The sequence below is a fragment of the Colossoma macropomum genome, unplaced genomic scaffold (assembly GCF_904425465.1).
Source record: "Colossoma macropomum unplaced genomic scaffold, Colossoma_macropomum, whole genome shotgun sequence".
Lineage (NCBI taxonomy): Eukaryota > Metazoa > Chordata > Actinopteri > Characiformes > Serrasalmidae > Colossoma > Colossoma macropomum.
In genome coordinates this window covers 45,303,571-45,331,537 of record NW_023494792.1, presented here as the reverse complement: position 1 = coordinate 45,331,537, position 27,967 = coordinate 45,303,571, and the positions used below count along the sequence as shown (strand labels likewise).

The following is a 27,967-nucleotide window of genomic DNA, read 5'->3' as shown; positions in this document are numbered from 1 at the left end:
AAGGTGCGGAAAACGGGTAGGAAAAATTGATAGAAAACTATTGGCCAATTCTAGCGAAGGGGTAGGGGCTTGTCGGAATACGGGTGGTGATAATAGGAATAAAAGAAATAACGCTCGCACGCAGATTCCCAGTGCATTCCTCAGAACGACTAGAGGACTTTGACTTCAGACGCTCATTTTGACACTTACAGGGACTCAGGACAGAACGCTCTGGTGAGTCTGCACTCTCTGTCCATCTTACTGTTCATGTTGCAAATGTAAATATATATATATATATATTTTTGCAGCCAAATGTTAATGCAAAGCCTCTTATGCTTCTACTCATGCAGCCATTTTTACTCTTTTTGGAAGAAGCGTTGCACTTTTAAAGCCACGTTTGCAGCACTCAGACATAGTCCTGAAGTCCTTAATAACGGTCATTCTTGTTATTTTATAACACTTATGGACACTTTACGATTTGAGCCATCCCCATTTGCTCAGTCTTCTCCTTTATATATGCTGCTTATTAATTCACCATAACTGAATTAATTATACAAATAACTCTAATAAAGTTTTGATCATTATTCGTCAGCATTCATTGTAACAGAGAGTGATTTATTATAATGAGGTTACATTAATTATTGTAACTATTGCATGGCAGATGCTTCAATATAAATAAACAAAAAGGAGATAAATGCATTGTGACTTGTGATGTGTGTAAGAGAGAGACAGGCATTATGGAGGAGAGCAGAGGAGGAGACACTCCTAATGGGCCAGCTGCGGACTCTCACAAAGAGTATCAGCCCAGTAGACCAGAGCCCAGAGAGAAATGGTCCAACAAGACTGAATTCTTACTGTCAATGGCTGGAGAGATCATAGGCCTGGGCAACGTGTGGCGCTTCCCTTACCTGTGCTACAAGAATGGAGGAGGTGTGTATGTTCAGCACCAACGCCATGCTCCTGACTTTGTAAAGTGTGTTTAAGTAAAAGCTCCATGTTTCATCTTTTTAAAACTGAAAGAGCAAAACCAATTTTTTTGAGGTTGGGATTGGAATCATGCATATGCATGTATATACACCGATCAGGCATAACATTATGACCACCTCCCTGTTTCTATGCTCATTGTCCATTTTATCAGCTCCACTTACTATATAGGTGCACTTTGTCGTTCTACAATTACAGACTGTAGTCCATCTGTTTCTCTGCATACTTTGTTAGCCCCCTTTTACCCTGTTCTTCAGTGGTCAGGACCCCCATGGACCCTCACAGAGCAGGTATTATTTGGGTGGTGGATCATTCTCAGCACTGCAGTAACTCTGACGTGGTGGTGTGTTAGTGTGTGTTGTGTTGGTACGAGTGGATCAGACACAGCAGTGCTGCTGGAGTTTTTAAACACTGTGTCCACTCACTGTCCACTCTATTAGACACTCCTACCATGTCAGTCCTCCTTGTAGATGTAAAGTCAGAGACGATAGCTCATCTGCTGCGTTGGTCATCCTCTAGTCCTTCATCAGTGGTCACAGGACGCTGCCCACAGGACACTGTTGACTGGATATTTTTGGTTGGTGGACTATTGTCAGTCCAGCAGTGACACTGAGGTGTTTAGAAACTCCTGCAGCACTGCTGTGTCTGATCCACTCAGACCAGTGCAACACACACCAACACACCACCACCACATCAGTGTTACTGCAGTACTGAGAATGATCCACAGCAGGTTATTGGCTGGATATTTTTGGTTGTTGAACAATATGTATGTGTGTGTGTGTGTGTGTGTGTGTGTGTGTGTGTGTGTGTGTGTGTGTGTGTAAAGCATATATGACCCCTATGCCCTGGCAGGGTATAAAAACAAAAGTGTTTGTCTTAGGTTTGTAGGGTTTGGTGGGAATGTTGAAGGAGGGGATTAATATCTAAGGTTCAGCACATCAGAAAACAGCTTTTGACCCAGAGCATTGAACAGGATTTGAATCCATCAATGGCTCTCTTTGTTCTTTTGAAACCCTCATGATGAAGAGCATGTCCAAACACAGTCAATCATGCACTTTTATTAAACAATACATTCCTTTCCCTTTAGCTGTTGTTGTCTGAAGCCCTTAAGCCGGTCTGCAGATGTTATTTCCTTAACTGAGAAATAATGAATATTTATTAGGTTTGCCAAGATCTGTTCCGTTAGCCTCTTAAGCTGTGGTCTTATCGTTCAGTCATTCACCTTAAGCTTATTTTTCAGTAATTACTATGAAAATAATTGCCATGTTATGAGAGTGAGAAATAATGTCATTACCATTACATTAAACAGTTAAAACCTTCCATATAACTAGAGCCGGTCTTGATTTTTAATTTTTTTTTTTAAATGTAGGTGTATTCTTCATCCCTTACTTTGTCTTCCTCATCTTCTGCGGCATCCCTGTATTTTTCCTGGAGACGGCTTTGGGCCAATACACCAGTGAAGGAGGGATCACAGCCTGGAGGAAAATCTGTCCTATGTTTGAAGGTACTTTCTGTCTTAAAAAGAAAATGTCTTATAAAGACACATAATGGTGCCTCATTTTAACAATGTGAGGTGGTGTTACATGATAGTTTGGCAAAAATGCACTGGAGCTTGGGGGCCAATGCAGCTATCAAGTAATGCAAGTTTATGTATACCAGTTAGAGTTGTGCCTGAATGCCGAAACCTTGCCCAAGACCATGCTGGATTGTTAAAGGGCTCATATCTTGGCAGGAATGAATTCTTCTTCTAAATGAGTTTGATGGAGGATGTAGACATGGTTAAAATTTCAAAACCGTTTTTGTGATAATATTTTTACATATATCTGATTTTTGGCCTACAGCAGTTTATCCTTATCCATTCATGTTGAAGTTAGAGGAATGCTACAACCTGCACTCAATGAGGCACAATACAGGACAGCCAATCAGAACAGACGTCATTTCCATACATCAGTCTTAAAGGCACAACAACAAAAACAACCTGTTTAATAATAAGGGATAAAGAGAAGTTGGAAAATGGTTGTGTAAAAATAAATGATGACTGTTTCGGTACATAAATTCACATAAAAGTCACATGGATGTAACAAATGGCTCAATTTCCTCTCAAATAGACTTGCTTATGTGGTGTCTGACACTCTAGGACTATTATCTGTATCTGTTATCTTCAAAAATGCACAACTTAGGTATGCAGTTTGCACGATGCTAATTGGTGGGCTATAAGCTTCTATTACTTGTTAGCTACATTAACTTAACCCAAATAAAAGAAGCAAACTTTGGGCACCAAAGCCTGGCTAATATTTGGACTAGATTTGAGTTTGCAATGGACTATCGCTTTAACTATGTAGAAGCAGTAGTTTCCCCCTTAGCTAACTTCATGTGTGGTATTTGCAGGAGTTGGAGTTGCCTCTCAGGTTATAGTCATCTACCTGAACATCTACTACATTGTGGTTCTGGCCTGGGATGTCTTTTACTTCTTCAACTGCTTCCGAAGCAGCCTGCCCTGGACCACCTGCGACCATGTGTGGAACACAGGTACAGTACCTAGTATTACATGTAGAGGTAGTTTACTCAGCACTTAAGTGAAATTTAGTATGTTTAAATGATCTCATATTCAGTTTAATTTAACACTTTTATGTTTAGTGTATGGTTTAGCTTTTTTTTTGGGGGGGGGGATTGACTCCCAGCCCTAGCTAAAAAGAGTACAAAAACTTTCAGTCATCCATCATTGTCATTTCATGAACATGTAAATTTTTTATAATAATTAAAATAGAGTTTTCTGCATAAACCTTTGCCTTATAAGTAGTCTTTGCTCACCAAATTATCCCTGCAATCCCTGCAAATGCTAATTTCCAATAGCTTCTCAGTGTAATTTCCTGTGTTGTGTTAGCGGAAAGTACACTGGGTGTAACCATTGAAGACAGACATTTTAAACATGTAAAACATTCAAGTAACTTATTATGTACTTTTACTGTTGCAATTTTACAGTGAACTATTCAATAAGTACTTCAAACCTAACACATATTAGTGAAGGAGCGGTTTAGCCTGTTAGCTAGCTTTTAGCCTGTTAGTTAGCTAAAATCTAGCCTTTAGCCTGATAAGTTTTCCTCCCTTATTTTAAACAAAACTGGGTTTTTACTTCATCTATCTACTCGGGGGTCCATGTGCACAGCATAACAGTCCATTTACAGCACAACAGTTTTAGTAACTTAATACAGAATTGAGTTGTTGTGATGCAGTCCTAAGCGTGCATGTAAAGCTGTGAACATGGCTAAGCTAGATTTCAGGACCAGAAGTACCCATTTTATCATTTTATAATTGTTCATATTAATCTTTCTGCTGTGCATCCGCCGGTACATGTTTGTCCCTATTCAAAAGGCTGATGAACAGTGATCTGCATTATGATCTACACACAATGGCTCAATGCTAATCTAGGAAACCTGAAAGGTTTAAATATTTGCCCTTCAACTGGCAGGGACAGCACACTATCCTTCCAATTTGCTGTCATCCCACTGAAAGATTTCAACTCTGACTTTTGCTCTACGTTGTCCACAGACAGTTGCCATACTTTCAACCGAAGCCTGCTGTCCTCAGGCCTGCACAGACCAGACTCTGACTGGTCCTTCCTCTATAATGTAACTGATAGCTATGATATCGACAACTACAGGTAAATAGTCTTGCACCTGAAAACATGGAGTAAAGCTCAAAATGAAAATGCTCATAAAAAGATGTTTTTCAAATAACCTGACATAAACACTACCATTCAAAACTTTATAACCAGTGTTTTATCCAATAAAAAAATATTTTGCAAACAAATGCATAAAATGACAAAATGACACTTTAGAGCTTTCAAGCACTTTGTAAGATGAACAGTAGATTGCAGAGGCATGTCACAAAGAAAAAAATATGTGAATATTTACAATATGAAACTGATAAGTAACGGCACCTATCATTTATAAACAATTCAGCTTACTCTATAGGCAGGGTTAACTCTGACTGAGGAGCTAGTTGTAAGAGTTGCTAAAAGTCTGGTAAATCAATGCGAACAGTTTATTCAGTCAAGCTCATGTAGAGGTGATGGTCAGGTGTCAACATACTTTTATATCATATAGTGTATTTATCATTTAATAACTTCCAAATACTTAGAATTTTGATTAAATCATTTAGAATACAAGGTAGTGTGAAGTTAAGAGGTAAGTTTGATCCTCATGTTGAGAGACAATAACAACAGTCTCTAGATGCAAATACCACACCTACAATCAACTCTAGATCTTTTGCCTTTTGTTAGCTCTCTTGAGAATTATGCAATGAGGCACAGCTGACCATGAAAGAAGTGAAGCCAATTGTCTAGTTATATTTGCTCCTCTGAAGTATGTATGGGTAAAACAAGTTATGATTCCTTTACACTTCACTCACTAAAGATGTAAACAGCTTCAAATGAATGTTAACAGTTAACAATTGAAGGTCATTTCATTTCAATGATTTGTAACATATCAATTTTATGTCTAATATTAAGCCCTTAATTCATTTTAATGACAAAATCTATTGTATATTATATGCCTCAATGGGACATTAACTCATAAAGAGAAAAGGGAAAGAAAGTAACTGTTTTATTTTTTCCAGCCTGGATTTATGGAGATTTTAAGTGTGGTTGTTTCCCTCAGCAGCAATTCCAGCTTCTCTGAAACGCTGCCATATGAAGTTGTTTCCCCAGAGGAGGAGTTCTGGCTGTAAGTACAACATGAAATTCCTCACATTTGCCTCTTGTTTGCTTTCCTGTGGCCATGCTTTTCTCCAGTAATTGACCGCAATCATTTATAATGCTGAATGTGTTCTTCTCGCTAGCTTGTGCTTCTACACAACACTATTACCTGCCTCAATACACCACAGAAGGGATAGGAGAAGTTGTTTAAAACTTAAATATGTGATTTTGTTCTTAAGAATTATTATGAAGCCCTGCAAGCATTAGAAAAACTCAATGAGCAACATGTCAACACTCAACACTCAACACTCAACAATACAAAGTCTATGCAGTGGGATATTCTGGATAAGATCAGTATCATGATTTGACACAATTATTGCCAAAAAGTATACAGAAAAAGAAAATTTGTGTTGATGTAATATATTTTATTCATTTGGAAATTATGTATGGATTTAAGCCATGTCAATTCAATGCATCACTTTTTTAAGTGCTTAATAAATGTAGTATGCATTCACAATAAAAACTATAATGTACTGAAGACAGTTGATTTGAGATGAATAGTATTGTAGTGTTCACTGCTATTAAAAGAGACACAACCTTTGCACAAGTTGTAGTGCTTTATTTTCCAGCTGTTGTTGGCTACAGCTACATCATATTTTAGCAGAGTTTTTCTTTTGTCTCACTGCTCATGCACACTCTGGGGTGGCTCCTAGCCCCACCCTCTATAATAAGAGTCCTCAGCAAAATAAACCCAGTGAATAAATGCTGAAGGACACCAACCTAAAACCGAAATGCAAACGTTTCTTAAACACACTACAGTATTGACATGTCATAGCAGCATTGTCTAGAGATGTTCACAAAATGATTCATGCAAGTAGTAGAGTCACGTCTCAAGTCTCTGGGTTGTGAGCCTTGAGTCTTTAGTAGAGTATCTCGTTTAACACCACTAAACGGGCCTTCACATAACAAGCCTTTCATTATAGAAAAACCTTCAGTCTGGAGAACAGAACTGAAGCACTACACATAGTGAATACTGTGTTTGGAGGAAAAAGGCAAAACAACTTGAAACGGTTGGCTAGTGTGTAGTTAATGTAGGACAAATGCTAGCTAATCTAATCTAGCTGAAATTGTACTAAGTTTTCAAGAAATGTGATCTTTAGCTTACTAAAACTTCAAGCAGATTAACCTACAAGTTCAGCTAAAATGGCAGCTGTTTCCAGTCTTTCATTTCAGAAACATATTTGAAATTACCAGTTAAATCTGACAAAAACAACATAAATGGTTTGTAATGCACAAAAACATGTTTTTCAGCTTTGTTATGGCTACTGTGCATGCACATTTCTCTACACCGAGAGGGACGAGATTTTCCGCATAAACAGATGCTACGTTGAACGTTACACGGTTTCCCATTCATTTTCAAACCAGTGAACTGTCTCCTCCTTCTCTACAATGTCTCGGATGCTAGCTAACATTTCAAGTTGTTTCTTTTAAACAGTGCATTTTCTATATGTAATGCTGTGTTCTGTCCATAAAGTTTAAGGTTCTTCTGTAATGAAAGGCTTGTGTCATGCTTCCCGGCTCTAAGACAAACTTATTCTCTTACGGACTCCAACTCCCAAGATGCATTAGTCAGTCACATGACCCAGCCAGACAATCTCCACTAGTCATCAGATCTCAGTCATCAGAATTCTAATTGCTTTCACCTGTTACCTCTCACATATATACCTGTCTGTTTCATTTGTTGCAGAGTATTGACCCTGTTTTGCCAGTGTGCACCGAGCCTTTCTCATTTGTTAGTTCTCCTGTTATGACCCCATTTTGCCTATTATTGTTGTTTTTTGGATTTTCCCCTTTAGCTAAGGTTACCGGTTTGCTTGCTTTTTGGTTTAGACCCTCGCTTGTTTCCTTACAACTCTTTTTGTCTGATCCTATGTACCATGTTTTGCTCTTTTGGTTTTTGACCTGGTCTGGTGTTAATTTTACCCTTTTAGTGTCTTTTTAATAAACCTTATTCATTCACCCAGCATTACAGCTTGTTATCTGAAGCCGTATTAAACCTGATGGTGCTGTGAGCTGTGGGAGAACAGCGTTGCAGTTCTGAATGTGCATGACTGTAGCAAAACTGGCCTTCACGTAAGGTCGGAAATAAACAGTTTTATTTATTTACCATATTAACGTTGGTGGTCTTAATTTAACCAGTTTTGTTTGTTCAGACTGAAATTACACGTGTTAAATTCCAAGTGTTAAGTCTTGAGTCCAAGTTAAGCCGCGAGTCAGTGAACATGGCTTCAAAATAATGTGGACGAAAATCTTGCTACATTGAATGAAAGAGCATTCTTCTTTTTCCTTTACAATTACTGTTCCTGAGACATTTTTCAAGCAAGGAAACTCCCTTAAGTCTTGGACAGATTAATATGAACTTTGTTCTTTCAACATGTGGGAAAGAATCCCTGCAATATAAGGCATAGAAAGATTTAACACGCCTGTACATGCCTACATCACCCCCCAACCCCAACCCCTGCCGCCCCACTCTCACATAAAACAGAGTGGGTTGAAACTATACACCGAGCAATTCCCCAAGTGATTTTGTACTCCTTTCTTTCCAAATGTTCTCTTAGACTCTATCTTTCTTTTTTCAGAGGCAGGGATTTCATTTTGGCTTCCCTACCCGCCTGACACATCCCTAGCTGCACATGTTGTTGGGAAATGGCTCTCTTGGATGAGAACAGCATGTTTATCCTTGTCGACTAGAGCCCCTCAGAACTAAACTTTAGAAGTAAAACACATGCATCCATCATGCCAGTGTTTGTGTTTACGTCCCATGTGCGTGCAAAGGCCACATATGGAGGTCATAAAACTGTATAAAGCAGCAGCGGCATTTTTTTCTAACTTTGCTCATGTCAGATCAGGGAACACCGAATTTGGGAAGTTTTCAGTTTCAACTGCTCCATATCAGCCTCCATGGAGTAACAGTTGCGTGTTGATTACAGAATCAGAGGCTTTTTATTTGCCAAGTACAAAATACAATAATATAATATCATACACAACATACAAAATAATCTGTGGATAACAGAAAAGATGTGCAATGAGTGTTAGAGGTACAAGTATTTAAGCTGTGAACAGTTTAGTTTTAGTTCAATTTAGTTTAGTAAATATATATTACTTGTGCATACATGCTGTCACTGTAAGAACAAAGCTTTGTATCTTCAACTTTACAGGAGAAGGAGAACGTTAATACATTTAAATGTATATTCATGTAATTAATATTATTAGTTATTAATAATTATTAGTTATTAATGACTTACATAACAGTGCAAGATTTTATTTCAAGTCATTTTGAAGCATTCCTACTGGTCCATTCCACATTGAATATTCACACAATTAAAAGTGCTGGTGTTTTCAAACTATGTTAAAAAAAGGTTTGTCCAGACAGCAGTGATACATGTTATGTGCATGTGCAACACATTGAATGATCCAAGTTCTACATTTTTCTTGCACTTTATATTTTCCTTTGAGGTAATTGAATCAATTCCCATTGATGCCATTTCTGTGGTTTTCTTTCCAAAAAATATTACTGATTTCATTTCATTGGACACCTGCTCATAATGTGAATTCTCCCTGGAATTTTTCTTCTTTTTTTATTATGTGTGTGTTCTCAGTAATCAGGTGCTGAGGGTAACCAGTGATGATTCCCTGGGCCTGCCACACTATGATCTAACAGGATGTCTCCTGTTGGTCTGGACTATCTGCTACTTCTGTATCTGGAAAGGAGTGAAGGTCACTGGGAAGGTCAGTAGGCACATATGTACAGTATATCCTGCATATATTACATTAATATGTATTATCAATATGTGTAGACAGAAGAATATGTCCCATATGCATTATATACAGTTGCAATCAGTTGCTTTCAGCTGTTTGCATTAAACCAATCAAATAAGAACAATTTAAATAGCTCAACAAGCTAATATGACAAGTGTTTTCTCCAAATCAACACAAAATGGCACTTTTAATGACTACTGCAGTACCAGAATTATTCAACCCCTTCAATATAAGCATCTTTATTACTGAATGCAGCACATTTTGCTGTTATGACCTGCTGCAGACATGATGCATAGCCAGACACCAGCTTCTGGCAGCGTTCCTGAAGAATCTTAGCCCATTTCTCATGGCCGATGGCCTCTAGTTCACTAATATTCTTGGGTTTGCGAGCTGCAACTGGCTTCTTCAAATGTTACCAAAGATTTTCTATGGGGTTCAAGTCAGGCGACTGTGACGGCCACTCCAGAATCTTCCAGGACTTCTTCTGAAGGTATGTTCAGGATCGCAGTCCTGTTGGATAACCCAGTGACGCTCGAGCTTCAGCTTCCTCACAGAAGGCATGACGTTTTTCCTAGGATTTCCTGACACTTTATTGAATCCATCTTGTCCTCCAAATGCTGTAGGTTTCCAGTGCCAGAGGAAGCAAAGCAGGCCCAGAGCATCACCGAGCAACTGCTTTGCTTCACTGTAGTCAGGGTGTTCTTTTGATCCATAAGCCCAAAAGGTTTCAGTTTTGTTTCATTGCTTCACAGAACTGAATCCCAAATCTTCTGTGGATTATTTTCATGGTTTTGAGCATGTTGGAGTCAAGTTTTCTTGTGCGTTTGGGTCAGTAGAGGTGTATGGCTTGGAATTCAATCATGGAGACCTTCAGCGTGTAGTATGCACCTCACTGTGCAAACTGATACCTCAGTGCTTGCTGCCACCAAATCTTGCTGCAGGTCTTTTGCGGTCACTCAAGGGTTTTTGACCACCTGCCTCCGCAGGAATCTGGTGGCAGCCAGTGCTAGCTTCCTCTGTCTGCCACGCCTAGGTAGTGTTCCTTTAATTTTAACTTCCAAACTATACTTCCAACTATATCTCTGGGAACGTTTAGTGCATTTGCTATCTTTCTGTACCCTTTTCCTTGTTTGTGCAAGGCAGTGATCTCTTTTAGATTTGACTTAGCCATATTTTCACAGTCTACAACCTCCTTGCGAGTCCAGGTATTTCATGTGTTTTGTCTTAAGCACACCTGATGCAACTAATGAAGCCCTTGTGCTTGAGACAACACCTGATTTGTAAATGTGTGCTCTTATGATGGACTCTATTCAGGGGGTTTTATAATTCTGAGACTGCAGTAGTCAGTAAAAGTGGCATTTTGTGTTGAATTTGGAGAAACCACTTGTTATATTAGTTAACTTGAGCTTGTCCCATATTTAATGTATGTATGTGAGTATCTGGAGTATAACTGCATTTCCAAAAAAGATGGGACACTGTGCAAAATGTAAATAAAAACAGAATGCAGTGATGTGCAAATCAGTTAAACCCTATATTTAATTTAAAATAGTCAATTATATATAGAGCAATTGCTGTACTAGTCTTTTGTAGCTCCTGAGAATTTTATGAACTTTGAATCAACTTTTTTGAAACATGTTGCTGACATCATGTTTCATGAGCATATACTTTCAAAAAAATCTCAGCTTCAATATTTGATATGTTGTATTTGTGCTATTTTTAATTAAATATAGGGTTTACATGATTTGCACATCATTGCATTTTGTTTTTATTTACATTTTGCACAGCATCCCAACTTTTTTGGGAACAGGTTTGTAGTATGCAAGAGTCAGAGACCACCCTTCATTTATATAATTTCCAGTTTAAACAGCCATTACGTACAAGGTATTTATTTTATCAGGATATTATTTAGTTATTTTTCTGGAGAGATTACTGAGGAGATAGTTAAAAAAATTAAACCTAGAGTTTTTGTTTAAAAACACTTCACGTGTCAGGAGCATTTTATTGGTCTTGTACGTCATGCCTGTTTTCAAATCAGTACATTTTTGTCCAACATATGTAATGACATAATAGTGTTTGTGTATCTTTGTAAGGTGGTGTATTTCACAGCTATGTTTCCGTACCTCATGCTGCTGATCCTGTTCTTCAGAGGGGTCACTCTCCCTGGTGCTGGACAGGGCATTGCCTATTACCTTTACCCTGACATCTCCAAACTCACCAACCCTGATGTAAGTGTAGATTTGTGTGCTTGGAAATACATCAGATGCCTGTTTAAATTTACTGGCTTTAGAGACATTCATCCTCACAGCACGTTCACATTTGCTTGAATTTACACACTGTGCTTACCTCTCTTGTTAATGATGCTTCAAAGTTAAAATGGTTGCAGACGATTGTTGAATTGTTTTTGATAACATAACTGGGTTTATATAGTAAATCCAGGTAGTAGCTATGGTGTTGTTATGAGGTTGCTATTGTATTCTAGCTAGGCCATTGCTATGGTATACCAGGTGGTTGCTAATGTGTTGCTTGGCCATTGCTGTAGTATCCCAGGTGGTTGCTAAGGTGTTGCTAGACTGTTGCTTTGGTGTCGCATTTGCTTGCTAAGGTGTTGCTAGGCCATTGCTTGTGCTTAAATGAACGCTGTTTGAAAACCTTTCCATTTTTGACATTTTTCAGTTTTTGATATAATTTCAAAATACCTGTTACACTTTACATTGTATGTAAATTTCATGATGAATGGACTAAAAGAAATGACCCAAAATGACATGGAAAAAGTCTGGTTTCATTGACTTACATTAAAAGTAAAGTAGGTTTTTTCCTTCTCCTGTAAAGTTATCATTTTGGAGATACAAGGATTTCTTCCAACAACAGCAATATGCTATCGGTCCTAAAACCATAAGCACACTACTTGCATATAGGCTCTATGACCCTGCAAAGTTTTGTGGTTCTAGCTTAAATGGTTCAAAAAAGATTGAATAATTATAATTTGAAGACAGTAATGAAGAACAGTAAGTTGGCTTGACAAAGTTACACTGTGCGAGATGCATTTAGTTGCATGTTGTGAGTTTCATACAAAATAACGGAACAGTGGATGGACAAACAGATGGCAGACAGATTAGCTAGATGGGGGTTAGATCTCCAGTACCAGGACTGGGCACCCCTGCCATAGGGGAAAACTATTTTGTTAGACTTAATTATTGTAACCAAAGGAGTCCCAGAAGGCTCAATCCTGGGTCCAGTTTCATTTACCATATATCTAAATGATATCGCCACCTCTGCCTCAGACTGCAAAGAGCACTTGTACATAGATGACATGATTTTAAACTGTTCAGCCGAATCTGCTCCAACAGCAATTGAAAAACTCCAGTTCTCAGTTAATGCCTTACAGCCTGCCTGGTACAAGCACAAATTACTTTTAAATGCCAAGAAAACAAAGTTTATGCTGTTCTCCAAATATTGGTTTTAATGCTGTGAGCATTACTACCCTGACAGGATCCAGCATCAAGTGAGTCACAGAGTATAAGTTTCTTGGCATTTAGCTGGATGAGAAACTCACTTTTAAATCTCACATTAATAAACTGGTCAGTAAGTGTAGGCAGAAGCTAGTATTCCTTTATTGAAATAAGTCTTGTCTGCTCATGTATAGCAGAAAAAGAGTCACATAGGCAACCTTACTATCAGTCCTGGACTATGGTGATGTAGTTTATAGATATGTGTCTACCAGTAACCAAACCACTAGACTCAGTCTATCATTGACTCAATCTATCATTATCCTTATAACACTCACCACTGCAGACTGCATGAAAAAGTTGGTTGATCTTCATTAGCAACACGACAGGAAACACACTTGCTCATGTTTATTTATAAATAACTCTCCGGCCATATGCCAGCTTATATCTCATCTGTGATCTCTATAAATAAAGGTAATGGTGAATATTAGACTCACTCTGGTGACTGGATCACCTGTCAGGTACCTAGAGTTTTTACTGAACTGAGAAAATCTGCTTTTAGCTACAGCGCACCAGTGAGGTGGAATTCACCGCAGGAGGCTTTAAAACTTGGCTCGCTGGTGTCACTCAAACACTTTAAACTTTTCATGTCCAGCCACTTTCAGAGAGTCTGTAACTGTTTTAGTTGAGTTTAAATTCTTCTGTTCTCATTTTTAATTCATTTTATTATTATGGTCTTTTCTAATCATTTTACTCTTTTCTTTTTATTTGACTGTTTAAAATGGTATTTTTTACTTGATCTTAATTCTATTATTGTCTATTTTATTTTATTTATTCATTTTTAGTTTATTAACTTTTACAGTCTGTTTACTTTTTACAGTCCTTTTACTTAATTGCTTCAAATGTTAGTTTGCCTTGTTTATCCTTTTAAGCTGAAATTTATTAACTGGTTTTAATTAATATATCTTGGTTTTATTTATTTTTCTTGTTTCCCTTCTTAATTCATTCTTAGTTGCTCTTTAAATTTAAAATAATCTTGTTTGATTTCAATGTTAATTTGTCCATGTAGTTCAGTTTGTTTTAGTGTAAATTAATTAAATCCCATTTTAAAATGAGTATTTAAAATGAATTTGAAATACAGGTTGATTAATTGATTGATTAATTATCCAACATCGGTACCTGACCTCACTAATGCAATTGTGGCTGAATACAATCAAACCCTCATAGTGATGTTCCAACATCTAGAGTAAACCTTCCCAGAATAGTGGATGCTGTAACTGCAGCATAGGAGGACAAACTAGAGCTACAATCAGGCTCAAAAGAAGAACAACACATTCCATTCCACTGAACATTGACCTCACAGTGGAACTAGCCTGTGTTTCACTCCCCCCTCATTGACTTCCTAGGTCAGACACTGTGGCTGCTAATAAGGCTCATTTTGTTCCTGTGGCTACTCACCATTCAGAGTTTCTTAATCCAGCAGCTACAGCTTCGCTGCAGGGCTTGTTCCTCTAGCTGTGTGTGTAGTATACTGACAGAGGAGCACTCACATGGAGACCACAGGCCTTCACATTAGAGTGGTCTTGAGTTTTTCAAACACTGAAAACCCACACAACATCCTCTTTCTTACAGTTCTTGATGGGAGAAATCTTTATCTCCACGCTAGTCATGAACAGCATGCTTTTTGTGGAAGGAGCTGCTCTTTGTTCTCCATGTGGTTTCGCTTCCCAAGTCAATATAATTGCAGCTGACAAGAAGAGGAGGAAAAGGCAAAGGGAAGGGTGTGGTGGGGATCTTCTGTATAAAAGGATGAATTCTATCTGAGGTAAACAAGAATTTACTTGTTGGATATCAGACGAAAGGCCACCGCAGAGTAGAGAGAGAGAATGAGTGACAGAGAGAGAGAGATTTTGTTGTTATTGTTGTTGTAAATACTTGTGCATGTAATTCTATGAGATTAGACAGGTGTTGTTATGTAAACTAACTAAAATGACATTAATAATGATAATAACACAACTCCTTTTCCAAAAAGTTGGGACGTTGTGCAAAATATGTAAATGTGTAAATAAAAACAAAATGCAATGATGTGCAGATCATTTAAACCCTACATTTCATTGAAAATAGTACAAAGAGCTAATTTAAAACAGACTGAGGGGAAGTGGAAAAGTGTCCTGTGGTCCGACAAATCAACATTTGAAATTCTTTTTGGAAATCACGGACACTGTGTCCTCAGAGCTAAAGACCACTCACCTTGCTATCAGTGCCCAGTTCAAAAGCCAGTATTCATGATGGTATAGGAGTACATTAGAGCACATGGCATGGGTGACATGCACAACTGTGAAGGCAACATTTTTGCTGAACGATATATACATGTTTTGGCAACATATGCTGCCATTTAGATGACGTCTTTTTCAGGGAAGGCCTTGCTTGTTTCAGCAAGACAATGTAAAACCACATTCTGCATATATTACAACAGCATTGCTCTGTATTAAAAGAGTCCAGGTGCTAAACTGACTTGCCTGCAATCCAGACCTGTCACCACTGAAAACATTTGGCACATTATAAAATTAAAAATGCGACAAATGAGCCCCCGAACTGTTGAGCAGCTGAAATCCTATGTCAAACAAGAATGGGAAACATTTCACTTTCAAAACTACAGCAGTGTCTCCTTAGTTCCCAAACGCTTACAGAGTGCTGTTAAAAGAAGAGGAGATGAAACACTGTGGTAAACACGCCCTCGTCCCAACTTTTTTGGAACGTGTTGTTGGCATCAAATTCAAAATGGGCATATATTTTTCAAAAAGCAGCAGTCTGTTGTCCCCACAACAACAAAATATTCAGGTTGGTTTCATAGTTGGTCCCCACAAAGAGCTAAACACACAAAAACAGAGAGAGAGAGAGAGAGAGAGAGAGAGAGAGAGAGAGAGAGAGAGAGAGAAGAGACTGTATTGAACAGGCTAAGGAAAGAGAATGGGAGGCTGCCAGCTGTGCAGTTTTGTAAATGATAAGCAGATGTGGTGCTGACCTGCTGTGGCCTGTAGACTGTAATATCTCCCCTCCCTCAATCTCCCTCTCGCTGTCTTTCTCTTTCTTGTTCTCTCTCTCTCTCTCTCTCTCTCTCTCTCTCTCATATTTTCTCACTCTCTCACTTTCTCTCTTTTTTGCTTTCTCTCTCTCTCTCTCTCTCTCTCTCTCTCTCTCTCTCTCTCTCTCTGTGTCACTCAACCTTATAACCATATCAAGTTACAGTGTTGTCAAAACACTGAGGCATTCAAATCTGTTTATTATGAGCTACTGTTCAAAAGTTGGGAATCACATCTCATAATAATAACTGTTATTCAATTATAACTTAATAGTGTTAAAAACGACACATTCCAAAACATCAACGGATGGTTTATGCATAGTTTAACGTATTTTGGGAACAAAAATAAGTGATGACATGGTGAAAAAAAATAGTAAATGTTATGCCTTTGATCAGCGAGATTTGATCACTGCTTTTTAGACATGAGGCATTTTAGATGTGAATTGGATATGAATTTCATTATGTTCATTGTTGGTGCTCTACAGGTTTCTCAGTTGTAGTCAAGACCTCTAGAGCTGAGTCTGAGTCAAGACCCAGGCCGAGACACATTGAGTTTATATATAAATATATATAAACCCTGAATTGTACATTCATTATCATTAATTATGCATTGTACTTAATGATATTATTTAACGATAATGATGTATTTTGGAAAATGTAACATTAATAATATATAGCTTGAAATATTATCAATTAATATTATATTATAGTCTTCATCAAACTTTGCAAAGTAACTGGAACAAACAGTAAAGTTATTTCTGTTTCTTCTTCTTTAAAACTTATTTAGAACCACCATCTAAAGTCAAACGAACATAAACTAAATTACATCCATTTTTAATATTAAATGAAAACAATAATGACATTCTGATCTGTACTCAGGGTATGTTTGAACTTTGGAACCAATGAACATTAACAAACAAACATTCAGTTAAGCCATCCTGGAAAGATCAATTAGATCCTCAACCAACAGATTTTATTTAAACAAATACAGCAGTGGGCTGTGGACCCCCCAGTGGGCTGCAGTAGTACTGCAATTTTTTTTCGATCACAACAGAGATTTGCAATTTTAAATAGGTCAAATTTTGTTGATTATTTGCAAAAATAATAGATAATATTTACATTGATCTCATTCATTATTCTGACAAAATGTGAGCTAATTATGTTTATATTTTTAGCACAAACATAACCAAAATGAAGGCAATACAGCAGTGAGTAGCAGCACTGGGCTTTACATGCATGAGAACAGAAAACAAGACTACAGCTCTGTGCTGTTAGCTCAGGAGTCTTTTCAAACGAAGCTTTAAAACCTGACAATTTGCACCGTCACTCAGAGACTTAACATAGTGAATATGTATCTAATGCTGTTGAATTGAGTCAGAACTCCATTTGCAGCTTTCCTCTCTTAGGCCTGACATCCAGTACTCGGTAGCTGCCAAGTCAGCCTTCACGTTAGGTGAGTCAGAAAAAAGACAATCTGATTGGAAAATCTTGTGGGCCACGGACACTTCTGTGGTCATTTGTGCAGGCCGTAAGTTGTTTGAAAACCACTGATGCCGAGAAAGGACTGTTCTATTCTGTTTATTCTGGTTTTGTTGATATTCAGTAATAACTCAGCTTCCAGTTACCTCAGATGAAGATGTCACACTTGGTTGTCCTCGACAACAAGTCCACATTACATCAAGACAAGACTGACTGCATATGAGGTCAAGACCGAGATGAGATCGAGACGCTAGTTTATAAGAGCTAGTTATTAAAGAGAGCTGACCTCTCTCTCTCTCTCTCTCTCTCTCTCTCTCCCCAGGTTTGGCGTGATGCAGGCACCCAGGTGTTCTTTTCTTATGCTGTGTGTCAGGGTGTCCTCACTGCATTGGGCAGCTATAACAAATACCACAACAACTGCTACAAGTCAGTGACTCTCTGTCATCTTCATGGTGTATTTCTGTATGCGATTTTATATTTATATAGTTTTGTATCTTCTATATCTTCTTCTCAGAGACTGCATAGCTCTCTGCGCTTTGAACAGCGGCACCAGTATCTTTGCTGGCTTCGCTGTCTTTTCTATCCTTGGCTACATGTCTCACGAGCTGAGCTTGCCTATGGAGAACATAGTGAGATCAGGTAGACATTACATTATTTTCAATGTCCTATCAAAATCTCATGACTGAGTTTTTTCAGGGGAGCCAGTAGCATCCGAGAGGGGTCTGAGACCACCAAAAACATTAATGTTCCCCTTATGTAGACTCTGACACAATAGTATGCCCATGACTCAGAATGATCTAGGTCAAAATACAGATTTAAGACACCACACTTTCATTTATTTAATTTCCAGACCAAACAGCAATTAAGTACAAGTGATTTTTCAGCATCAAGGAGAAAAAAAGCAGAAAACATATATTTAACAGACAATAACACAGAAGCTTCAGCAAGTAAATACAATTACTGTGTCTAGCCTTTGCCTTTATTACGGCCTAGAAGTTAGTTGCATTTTGCCGCTCTTAGATTCAAGTATCCCAAACATATTCAGTGATGTTGAGGTCTGGACTCTGGGATGGTCAGTCTATTGTTCTGAGAACACCAGCAGCTTCTTTATTTGGCTTGTGAATTTCCTTCTTTTTTGTCTATTTAATTTTTTCAGTAACACATTCTAGGCAGCTACACATCCTTTCAGACTCATAGTGTTGAGTTGTCTTCTTACAGTGGAAGGATGGACAGAAACACCTGTGGATTTTTTTCAGATCTGAAGCAAAAGTGGAGCTTAATTTTCTCCTCTTTCTCTACATTGAAAGCTTTAAGTACTGTTTATCTGATGGTGACAGTTTTGGTGGTCTACCAGGTCTTGCACGGACGTTAGGGCTCTCTGTATCAATAATCTTTTGAACTCAAGTTTTGGAATGTCCTGTTTTTTCTAAAAAAATGAATGACTTGTACTTAATGGCCATTTTGACTGGAAATTAAATAAATAAAGGGTGGTCTCTGACTTTTGCACAGTACTGTACTTCACCAGAGAGTTAGACTACACAGACATTGTCATTTTATTAATTAAAAGTAATTTTCATATGGGCAGACCCAGTATTTCATTTCATTTATGTATGTTTTCACTGGGGCCTTAAGATCCGAGTTATGCTGCTGCTATGGACTAATAATAAAGAAATAAAAGAGTTTAAAACATTCATGTAAATTTATGGTTAAGAATAAATCTTTCTTTTCATTTCTGAGATACAAGGTGTTGTTATGACAGGAGCATTATGAATAGTTTAATAACTGGAAAATGAACTGAATATAAACCCAGTAATTCACTTCCCTCACCACCAGATGGCACCTCAAACCAACACATCAGTCCTGTCTCTCTGTTTAAAAGAGTGAAGCTAACTTAATCCTGTGGTTATTTCTCTCTCTGTGGATAGTGTTGAATTCAGTCTGTTTCGGGAAGGACAGCAGTGTCAAATCAATATGCAAAGAAAGTAACTGTCATATCAGTTAAATATCTTCAGTGAAATGACTGGACATTTTTGTAATGAACTGAACTGTCTTGCAGGTCCAGGCCTGGCTTTTATAGCCTACCCCAAGGCACTGTCTCTCTTACCAAGCCCTCAGTTATGGTCTCTCCTTTTCTTCCTAATGATTCTCTTCCTAGGACTGGACAGTCAGGTACATTTACTTGCTTTTGTAGGCCTATATGTTTTTTTATTTATTTATTTTTTTTTTTGTTATTAGGAGTGCAGGGGCTTTGCTTTACTACCAGAACTAAACAGTAAAATGTGCTTTTTTTAGCTAAATACTTAAGTTTTTGTTTTGATATATTTCTGCAAAACTGTCTGGAGGGTCAAAAAATTCTATAAAATTTTAGTAAAAAAAAAATAAAACAACAAACAATTACATACTCAGACATTAGATATTTATGAGAATGCATTATAATCTATTTAAACCCAAGGCATTAACTGAGATAGTAATAAGTTGAAAGATTAAGATTGACAATGAGTTTAATGTTTAATTAAGAAAACATCATTCAAAAAAATGTTCCATGTTTTAATGTCACTACCAAAATACAAAGAGTTTTAGTCCATTGGTGGAGCCTTATTTTAGCCACACCCCTGCATTTCAGAGCAGGAAGTGAAACTGCATCCCATTGTTTTATGTCCCCAAGTCTGAAAATCAGTGTATAACATTGAGAATTGTCACTAGAGAAACATATTTTCTGCAATTAAGCAAGCATTTTGTGTTTTAATGTAAAATATTATGATTTTTTGAGTGTAAAACTGTTTAAAGCTGTGTTTGCTAGTCATGCACTGGCTAACATACTTCATCTCAAAATTAGCTAACTTTGGCACTATTGAAACATTAATGATGATTGTTTTGGTAAATCCTTTACTTTAGGTCAAGAGTCATGAGAACCAAAAGGATTTTAGTCTAAAGTCCAAATCAGTTACAAATCTGAATAGTTTTCAACTCTGACTTTGAACCAATGCAGTAGAATGATCCCTTTACAAGTATTGGCTAAAGACTCTTGATAAAACACCCTTGACCAATTGAGTGGCCGTTTCTAGGCAAAATTAACATTTTGCTTTAAAATGATTGACCACGTTTTCTATTCCTTTTCTATATTCTATATTCTGTATTCTATTCCTATCAACAATGAGACAAGAGTGGTACTGTAATACTTCCAGAGTTTAAATAAAATGATGATTCTATTGAATAAAAATGAACTAAAAGTTACAAATATATATTTTTGGTACTTCTTGAAATCATTTAGCCTTCTCTTAAGGCCTAGAAGGCCCTGAGGGTTTCCCTCTGTATTGCAGCATACTTGCGATTGCAACTACAATTCAGCATATTAGCACAATATCAGTATTGCAAAGGTCAAAATTATTGTGTGTGTGTTTCAGTTTGTGTGTGTTGAAAGTCTGGCCACGGCGCTCACTGATGTGTTCCCTGGAGTTCTGAGGAAGCCGAGGCGCAGAGAGATTTTGGTGCTGGTCATCGCTGTGGTCTGCTTCTTGCTGGGCCTTCCTCTCGTCACCGGGGTACTAAGACAGAGAGAGACAGAATAACACTGTCTGCTGCATATCTTTTGGTCTTGGCTGTATTATTACATTACCAACCAAGTGATAGCCCTCCCCGCCCTGGCCCGAATGCTCGCTCAGACAAGACATGTTTAGTGTCTGAAGTTTGCTTCTTTAATTTTCCACTGGAGCTCCAAGGCTTGTGTAGCTAATGAGTAATTAAAGCCCACTAATTAGCAGTGTACAAACTGCATGCCTAAATCATCACACAATTGCATCAGGATCAGTTTCATAACTTCAAATAGACTCACTTTGTGATTTCTGTATATTCTGTATACTGTAAATACACTGTATATTGTTATCTACAAAATCGATAAATGTACAAAAATCTTTGGCTTCATTCTGGCAGCTCCTACAGTTTGTGGCTGTGCAACGAGGAGAACCTTTTGGTTAGCACAGGGGTTTGTTGGCAGTGTTCTGGTTCTGTGAAGGGAACTCACAAGAATGTGCCATAAAAATGACTGACCTCTTGAACAACAATATTGCATTTTGCCTATAGCTCTGAATGTCATAATCTGTGAATGTGGAGACATTTTGACTGTTCTGTGTTAAAACAAACAAAACAAACAACATTATAGAAGTATTTGAAAGTGAAACTATGTATTGATTCATAAATTGTATTCATTGTTGCCAACCAAGCCCCCAACTTCTGTCTGTTTTTATAGACCCACATAAGCAAGCATATGTGAGATGATTATAGATGATCACTAAAGCAAACTTCAGGTACCATGTCTTGGTTGATCAGCTACCTCTGAGGTAACGGGAAAAGAGGGTTGTCACAATGCGGGGGTACTCAATACGAATACGATTAGATTTTTTTTTATAAAATTCAGGATATAGGGAATGGTTTCTGTAGTTCTGTTGAGCACAATCTAAAAGTGATAACCATGAATATAAAAAAATAAACACTCCACTGCACAGCTCTCAGAACTGGAAAAGACAAACTATGCTATAGGTTTGGTTAGCCTACCTTGTATCGCTGATTAGCTGAGCTGTTTGAGATCAGGAGTGGAAAGTGCAAACTTGAGCTTGAATAAGCAAAACCATCCTCACATTCATCTTGGCAATTCTGAGCGAGCGAAAAAAAAACCCTGCTCCACAAGGATGTTTGTAGCTTAAGATTTGCACCACTTTTTGGTTGTTGAGAGTTTTTCAAGGAGTGATTAGCCACGTTAGAAAATCCCCTCTTTGATTCATTTCAGCCAGGAAGTAAGAGCAATGATTTATATAGAAACGCAAAGTGAGAATTACCAGGCAATTACCGAACAATCGATCGATTTGTAATTGTAAATGTTTTTTTTAATCGATCAGTCAATCAATCAGAAAGTTATGTTAGCATTTCTCCTCTATTTCTGCATTGAATATATATCAAATTGCGATGCAAAATGGCCACATGTATCGTAAATTTGCATATCGTTACACTCATAGCAGTAAATGAAGTAAACTTTTTTTGCTGATAGCCAAATGACTGAAAAACATGATAATCAAATGACCAAAGAGGCAGAGAGAACCACAACGAAACCGTTATGTGTTTGTTTCTGCTGTCCCCTTGTCCCTCTTTCAGGGTGGGATCCACCTGTTTGTGCTGATCGACACATATGGTCCAAGCGGAACAAACTTGCTCTACATCGCCTGCTTTGAAACCATCGTCATTGCCTGGGTGTACGGTGAGCTGCTGAAGAGAGGGATTATATGTGAATGTATATTACTGTATATATATATATATATATATATATATATATAAAACCTGCTACATGCTTATGAATTCAAAAATGTTGTATGAAGTTCCACAGTACAGGTATGTTCGACTTGGTGCTAGTTTCTTGAACATGAATCATGGAGTCTTGGATTCAATTGTGATGCTAATGGTGATTCACCTTTAAAGTACTATTTCATCTATATCTAAAAAAGGGGAATTTCACCAATATTGTAGCATTTTTCATTGTTAAATCATTAAGATATAAACAAAGTCACTCAGAGTAGTTTGATATAAAGTCATTTCATGCTAGAGAAACTTACTGAGTCAGAATTGTTCACAGTGGATGTGATAGGAACCAGATTCCTTCACCATCAAGGATTTTAAAGCCTCTAAAAGCTACATCACAATTATTCATGAAGTTGTTATGAATGTGTTGCCTGATGCCTGAGACAGTGTCTTAAAGAAGTTTTGAGAGAAGATGTTGCCTTAAAACATTTTTCTTTCATTATTTCATGGTGGAGAGGTAGACACAAGGCGTTCTAAAGTAGTACCCAAAGGCAATGTATTTCACTATTATTAACATTACATATAAAAACTCAAAAGGCAACATGTAAGTTCACTGGTCGTTTTAGATAGGAAATTAAATGGCTATATTTGAGCTGTCAACATCGCAACCTGCAGTTCCTATTAGCACTAATGTAAAGAAATCCAAGTCTGTATGTTTCTCTATAATGAACCATTTTACATCAAACCACTCAAAGCTCAATCCACAGTGGCATACAGTCATGTTCATAGAGGCTGGCCATCAAAATGCTATGTGTCAAAGTCTTTTTTCATTGAAATGATTCTGATTAACTAAAATGAGGAAACAAAGGAAATTAATAAGCAGGATGGCACTGCAGGTGCGGATCGTTTCTATGACAACATCAAGGACATGATAGGATACACCCCCATGCCTGTGCTGAAGTATTGCTGGCTCTTCATCACCCCATTAATCTGCGGAGTGAGTCAGAATTTCACCCCCATCTTACTATTTTTGGGTTTCTATCAATGTTACTGAAGATAAAACATGCATGATGTAAAAACAGGGATCTTTAAAGTAGGTGGGAAATGCATTTTAAGGCAACCCAAAGTAGCTGATCAGCCAAGATGTGCATGAAAGCTTATAGCTCACTAATTAGCATTGTGCAAACTACATGCCCAAAACATCACATATGAAGACTTGCATATATGCTTTCTGGCACTATAGGACATAATGCTATGTATAAACCTAAAAAACGTGTGGAATTTTTAGTTACTATTTGGTAGCTAGATAACTGTCAAATTAGCTATGTCAAATTATCAGAAACCACTTAATAGAAGCCTATTTGGGATTACTTAACATGACACAACTTGACACAATATGAAGAAACTGTGTGATGACTTCACTTGGGATTCAGTTTGCGCAATGTTAACTGTTGGGGTATCCATTTATTGTTAGCTACATTAGCCTCAGAGCTCCAGTGCACAACTAAAGAAGCAAACTTCAGACACCAATATGTCTTGACTCACTGTCTAAATTTAGGGTAAAAAATTTGTATATTTCCAAACTAGTTGTGTAAACAACTATTAGTTGTTTGTCTTCCATTCAAACCCCATTCCTTGTCTTACACTGTCTCTCTCTCTTTCTCTCTATACTGCTACACCAGGCCACACTGCTGTATGATCTTGTTGTAAGTAGTCCAGTTAACTCCAACTTTGGGCCCAGCTGGGGGTCCACGATAGCTGCCCTGCTCACCCTCACTCCAATGCTCTGTGTTCCTGCATTTGTACTGATATCTCTCAGAAGGGTAAGTGAACTATGCAGCAAATCCAGCAAGTCCATTGCTGTTGATTATCACTTATGTTTTAAATTCTTTGTGACATTTGTAGTCTTTTCATACAGCCCCCCCCGTTGTGTAGATGCCAGTGTCTTAAGATTCTTAAGACTTATTTTGCACATTTTGTTGTACTGTACACTGGTATATAGCAGAAAACCTGGTTGGTTGGCACAGGGGTTGGTTGGCACAGTATTAACTTCTGTGTTAGTAAGGGGAGCTATCACAGAAATGGAATGTACAAATGACTGCCCTGTTGACCACCATTGTGCCAACCATCCCCATATCATGCTCATTAGTTAGTGGCAATCAGATTTGCATATATATATATATATATATACTAGTAAATTCAGGATTATGTCCTGATGTGGTTGGAGTTGGTTGGCATCTTGATTTGGGGGCTGGTTAGCAAATGTACCCAAATGTCAGACTATTGTCACAAATATAGATATTTTTTACATTATATGCTGCACGTCTACTTAATAGAATGTATACATTTGTTATGTTTCATTAATTCAGAGATTTTATTAGGTTGCCATTTAATGTTTGTATTTGTGTTTTGTTTCAAATGAATAAAGCTCTGATTATTATTATTATTATTTATTTATTTATTTATTTTTGCTTAATTCTTTAAAATTATAGTCCAACCATCTTCATAACATTTGCCAACTAACCCCATGTTGGGGCTGGTTGGCACAAGTGCACAACATGAATTTATTAATGACTGCACTTACTCCAGGAAATGTTTTCTGACATTAAAAGGGCCTGTTTCTTCAGCTAAGATGTTCAGCTCCCATTTTCTCATTTGCTGCTAGGTGGGTTGTCCTAATCTACGGTATGCCTGTGATTTATGGCAGAGAAAACTGTGCCAACCAACCCCGCTCTCCCTTTGGCCCAATCCCATTTCTTATTCTTGCCCCTTGGAACGGAGTTGCAAGGGGTAGTGGTTGAAATCTTCCCCTACGAAATGGGACAAAAAAACTAAAAAAAAACTAAAAAAGAACATTACTTCATTAACAGGCCACTAGCGGTGCTCTGTAGGTGACCCTGCCAGTCTGCAGCAGAGGAGCAGCATTTCAGCAACCTCGCTGCTGGTCTTTAGTTAAATATAGGTAATTATATGCCTTCAAAGAGGGGGGGATGCGACAATTATTTATTATCGCCCACCCCTTATTCTTTGGTGATATTAAGCAGAAGTCAGCTATTCGCCAGCTTCTTGTTTGAATTTTCCCATTCCACCTTAAATGAAGTGCCAGAATGTAACTGCTGCACCATTAAAGATGGAACAGGAAATTTAGCTAACTAGCTACCGAGACATCAGCATACTATTAGCGACTTTCTATGCTTGTTATAAAGAAAAGGACCATAATACATTGAAACAACGTTAAACTAAAATAATACAAAGGTTATCATAATTTTGTAATGAAAAATTACTCACATTTGTGGGTGAATGAGCAAAACAAAGGGGTAGGGCTAAGTGGTAGGGACAAAGGGTGAAATGGGATTGGGCCTTTATGTTTTGTATTTATATATTTTTTATATAATAAAAATATATAAGTTCGATAATGTCAGCTGCCCTTTACAGTGTGTTAAAATTTCATGAATAGACAATTAGAAATGCTTGAGAAGCTGCTGACGCTTTTTCCATGAACTTCCAAAGTTAGTAATGTTTTTTCCTTCTCCTGTAAAGTTACCACTTTAGAGATGTGAGATTTTATCATAACAATACATTAAATGACACAAAATTTGAACTGAACTGAGCTAAGGGTTAATGCATTCATTTCTTCTTCTGCTCCACCCATCCTTTTCCAGGGTCCTGGTCAGATCTCCCCATCGCCTGACCTGCAGCAGGCCAGCCCACACAAGCCTCGGCTGACACTGTGTAAGCGAGTCATCATTAAGAGACAGAGGCTCCTCCACAGAGGGGGAGATAAAGGTGGAGAGGCAGAGAAAGCCATCACAGAGGACACTAATGAAGTGTGAGAAGGAGGAGGACATGGCCAGAGAGCCTCTCACCTCACCGTGTCAGCACCTCAGTGGATTCATGAAACCTCAAGCAAGACCAGCCTCACATAGTGACCGTCTCCTAAAATTCTGCTCCTAGAGCAGTGGTCCGCACAATATTTTTACAGAGAGCACAACCTCAACCTCATCCTTGCCTACCGGGGAAAGGGCTTACCGGTGTCATTAACTGATATTGTTTTTAATAATAGTCTACAATCTGTTCACTTTAGCTAACCTCACATTTTGAATGTTCCTATAAGCAGATAAGGAGATTTCAGACAAAGCCTAGTCTCTGAACTTTTGAACCTAGTCATTGTGCTTTTATTGCTAACAATTTGTATCTGATATCTAGAAACCAATAAGGGCATAAACTAAAACTTCTGTATCGTAGCTGACCTAATGGCTTAGTGCGTTTATTTATCAATTAAGGTTGCTATAACTAACTGGGCTAACTTAGCAACTGTTGTCTACCTAATGCTAAAGCTTTAGCCTGTGTTCAATTTTATAAGAATGTTTTTTAGAAAACAATCCGAGAAATGCCCACATGCACATACAAGCAGACCCCTGTCCTAGATTCATTCTTTTGGGCAGATGCAGCATTTGGCCTCATCCATCTCTTTAGCATTTTTCAGGGTTTGACTTTGTTGCTGGTTAATTTCACTTTAGCATTGAGATGCAACTGTCATTGTTTATATACTCTCTTTTGGCTTTTGCCTCTACACTATTAACTCATTTAACATATATATCTTGTAGTTATAGTTAGAGATGCACCTGATAAGTGTTGATAATAGTTGTATCGGTGAAACAGGTATCATGATTTTACATTAATGTCATCTTATGAGACTTTACATTGTCAGACTGAGCATTGTCATTTGACAGATGACAAAAATGATACAAACCCACATTCAGGGTTTGCTAACAAATAGCCAGCAAGTACTACAGCTGTAATAAGAGTTGGTATTGAAAGATACTTACATAGTATGATATGGTATCAGAATCAGTTCTGGCTGTATAGAACAGTTTCGGTGCCTACATGTCATATTTTAATCAGGTATGGGTTTTATTTCTATGCTGCACTGCTGTGCAAACTTTAAAGTATAACTAGTTGTAATATTATAAATATGTATTTTTGTGGAGCTCAAGGGCTTTTTTTTCTTTTTAGAACAAAATGTATTTTACTATTAAATCCAGACTTTTGTGTCACAGAAATTGATATTTTTGTCCATTTTTTGTTGCTGAAAATGTCAGGTACTTATAGTTTAGGATTCATCATTCATTTAATATCCATTCATTCAATATTCATGATTTCTTTACATGCACAGTGCCTGTCAAAAGTCAAAAC

General features: G+C 37.6%; 1 protein-coding gene across 2 annotated transcripts; it reads left to right on the top strand.

Moving 5' to 3' along the window:
- Nucleotides 1-33: 33 nt before the first annotated feature.
- On the top strand, nt 34-27,945 carry LOC118812364 (sodium- and chloride-dependent GABA transporter 2-like). 2 transcript variants are annotated; one of them, XM_036577327.1, is made up of 16 exons: nt 34-213; nt 702-909; nt 2,333-2,467; nt 3,352-3,492; nt 4,513-4,624; nt 5,625-5,687; nt 9,319-9,448; nt 11,569-11,703; nt 17,808-17,911; nt 18,000-18,124; nt 19,542-19,654; nt 20,890-21,027; nt 22,631-22,733; nt 23,668-23,768; nt 24,454-24,594; nt 26,434-27,945. In XM_036577327.1, the coding sequence occupies exons 2-16, from the start codon at nt 717-719 to the stop codon at nt 26,602-26,604; spliced, it is 1,905 nt and encodes a 634-aa protein (XP_036433220.1). In that variant the 5' UTR covers nt 34-213; nt 702-716; the 3' UTR covers nt 26,605-27,945. The 2 variants fall into 2 exon arrangements, with proteins under 2 accessions (XP_036433220.1, XP_036433219.1); XM_036577326.1 differs by having other exon boundaries at nt 5,622-5,687.
- The last annotated feature ends 22 nt before the right edge of the window (nt 27,946-27,967 follow it).

Bases quoted from the DNA above. Each gene is read 5' to 3' on its own strand.
- LOC118812364 (XM_036577326.1), top strand. From the start codon at position 717: ATGGAGGAGAGCAGAGGAGGAGACACTCCTAATGGGCCAGCTGCGGAC. The intron at 910-2,332 runs GTGTGTATGTTC...TTTTAAATGTAG, and splicing joins GTGCTACAAGAATGGAGGAG to GTGTATTCTTCATCCCTTAC. The intron at 22,734-23,667 runs GTGAGCTGCTGA...ATGGCACTGCAG, and splicing joins CGTCATTGCCTGGGTGTACG to GTGCGGATCGTTTCTATGAC.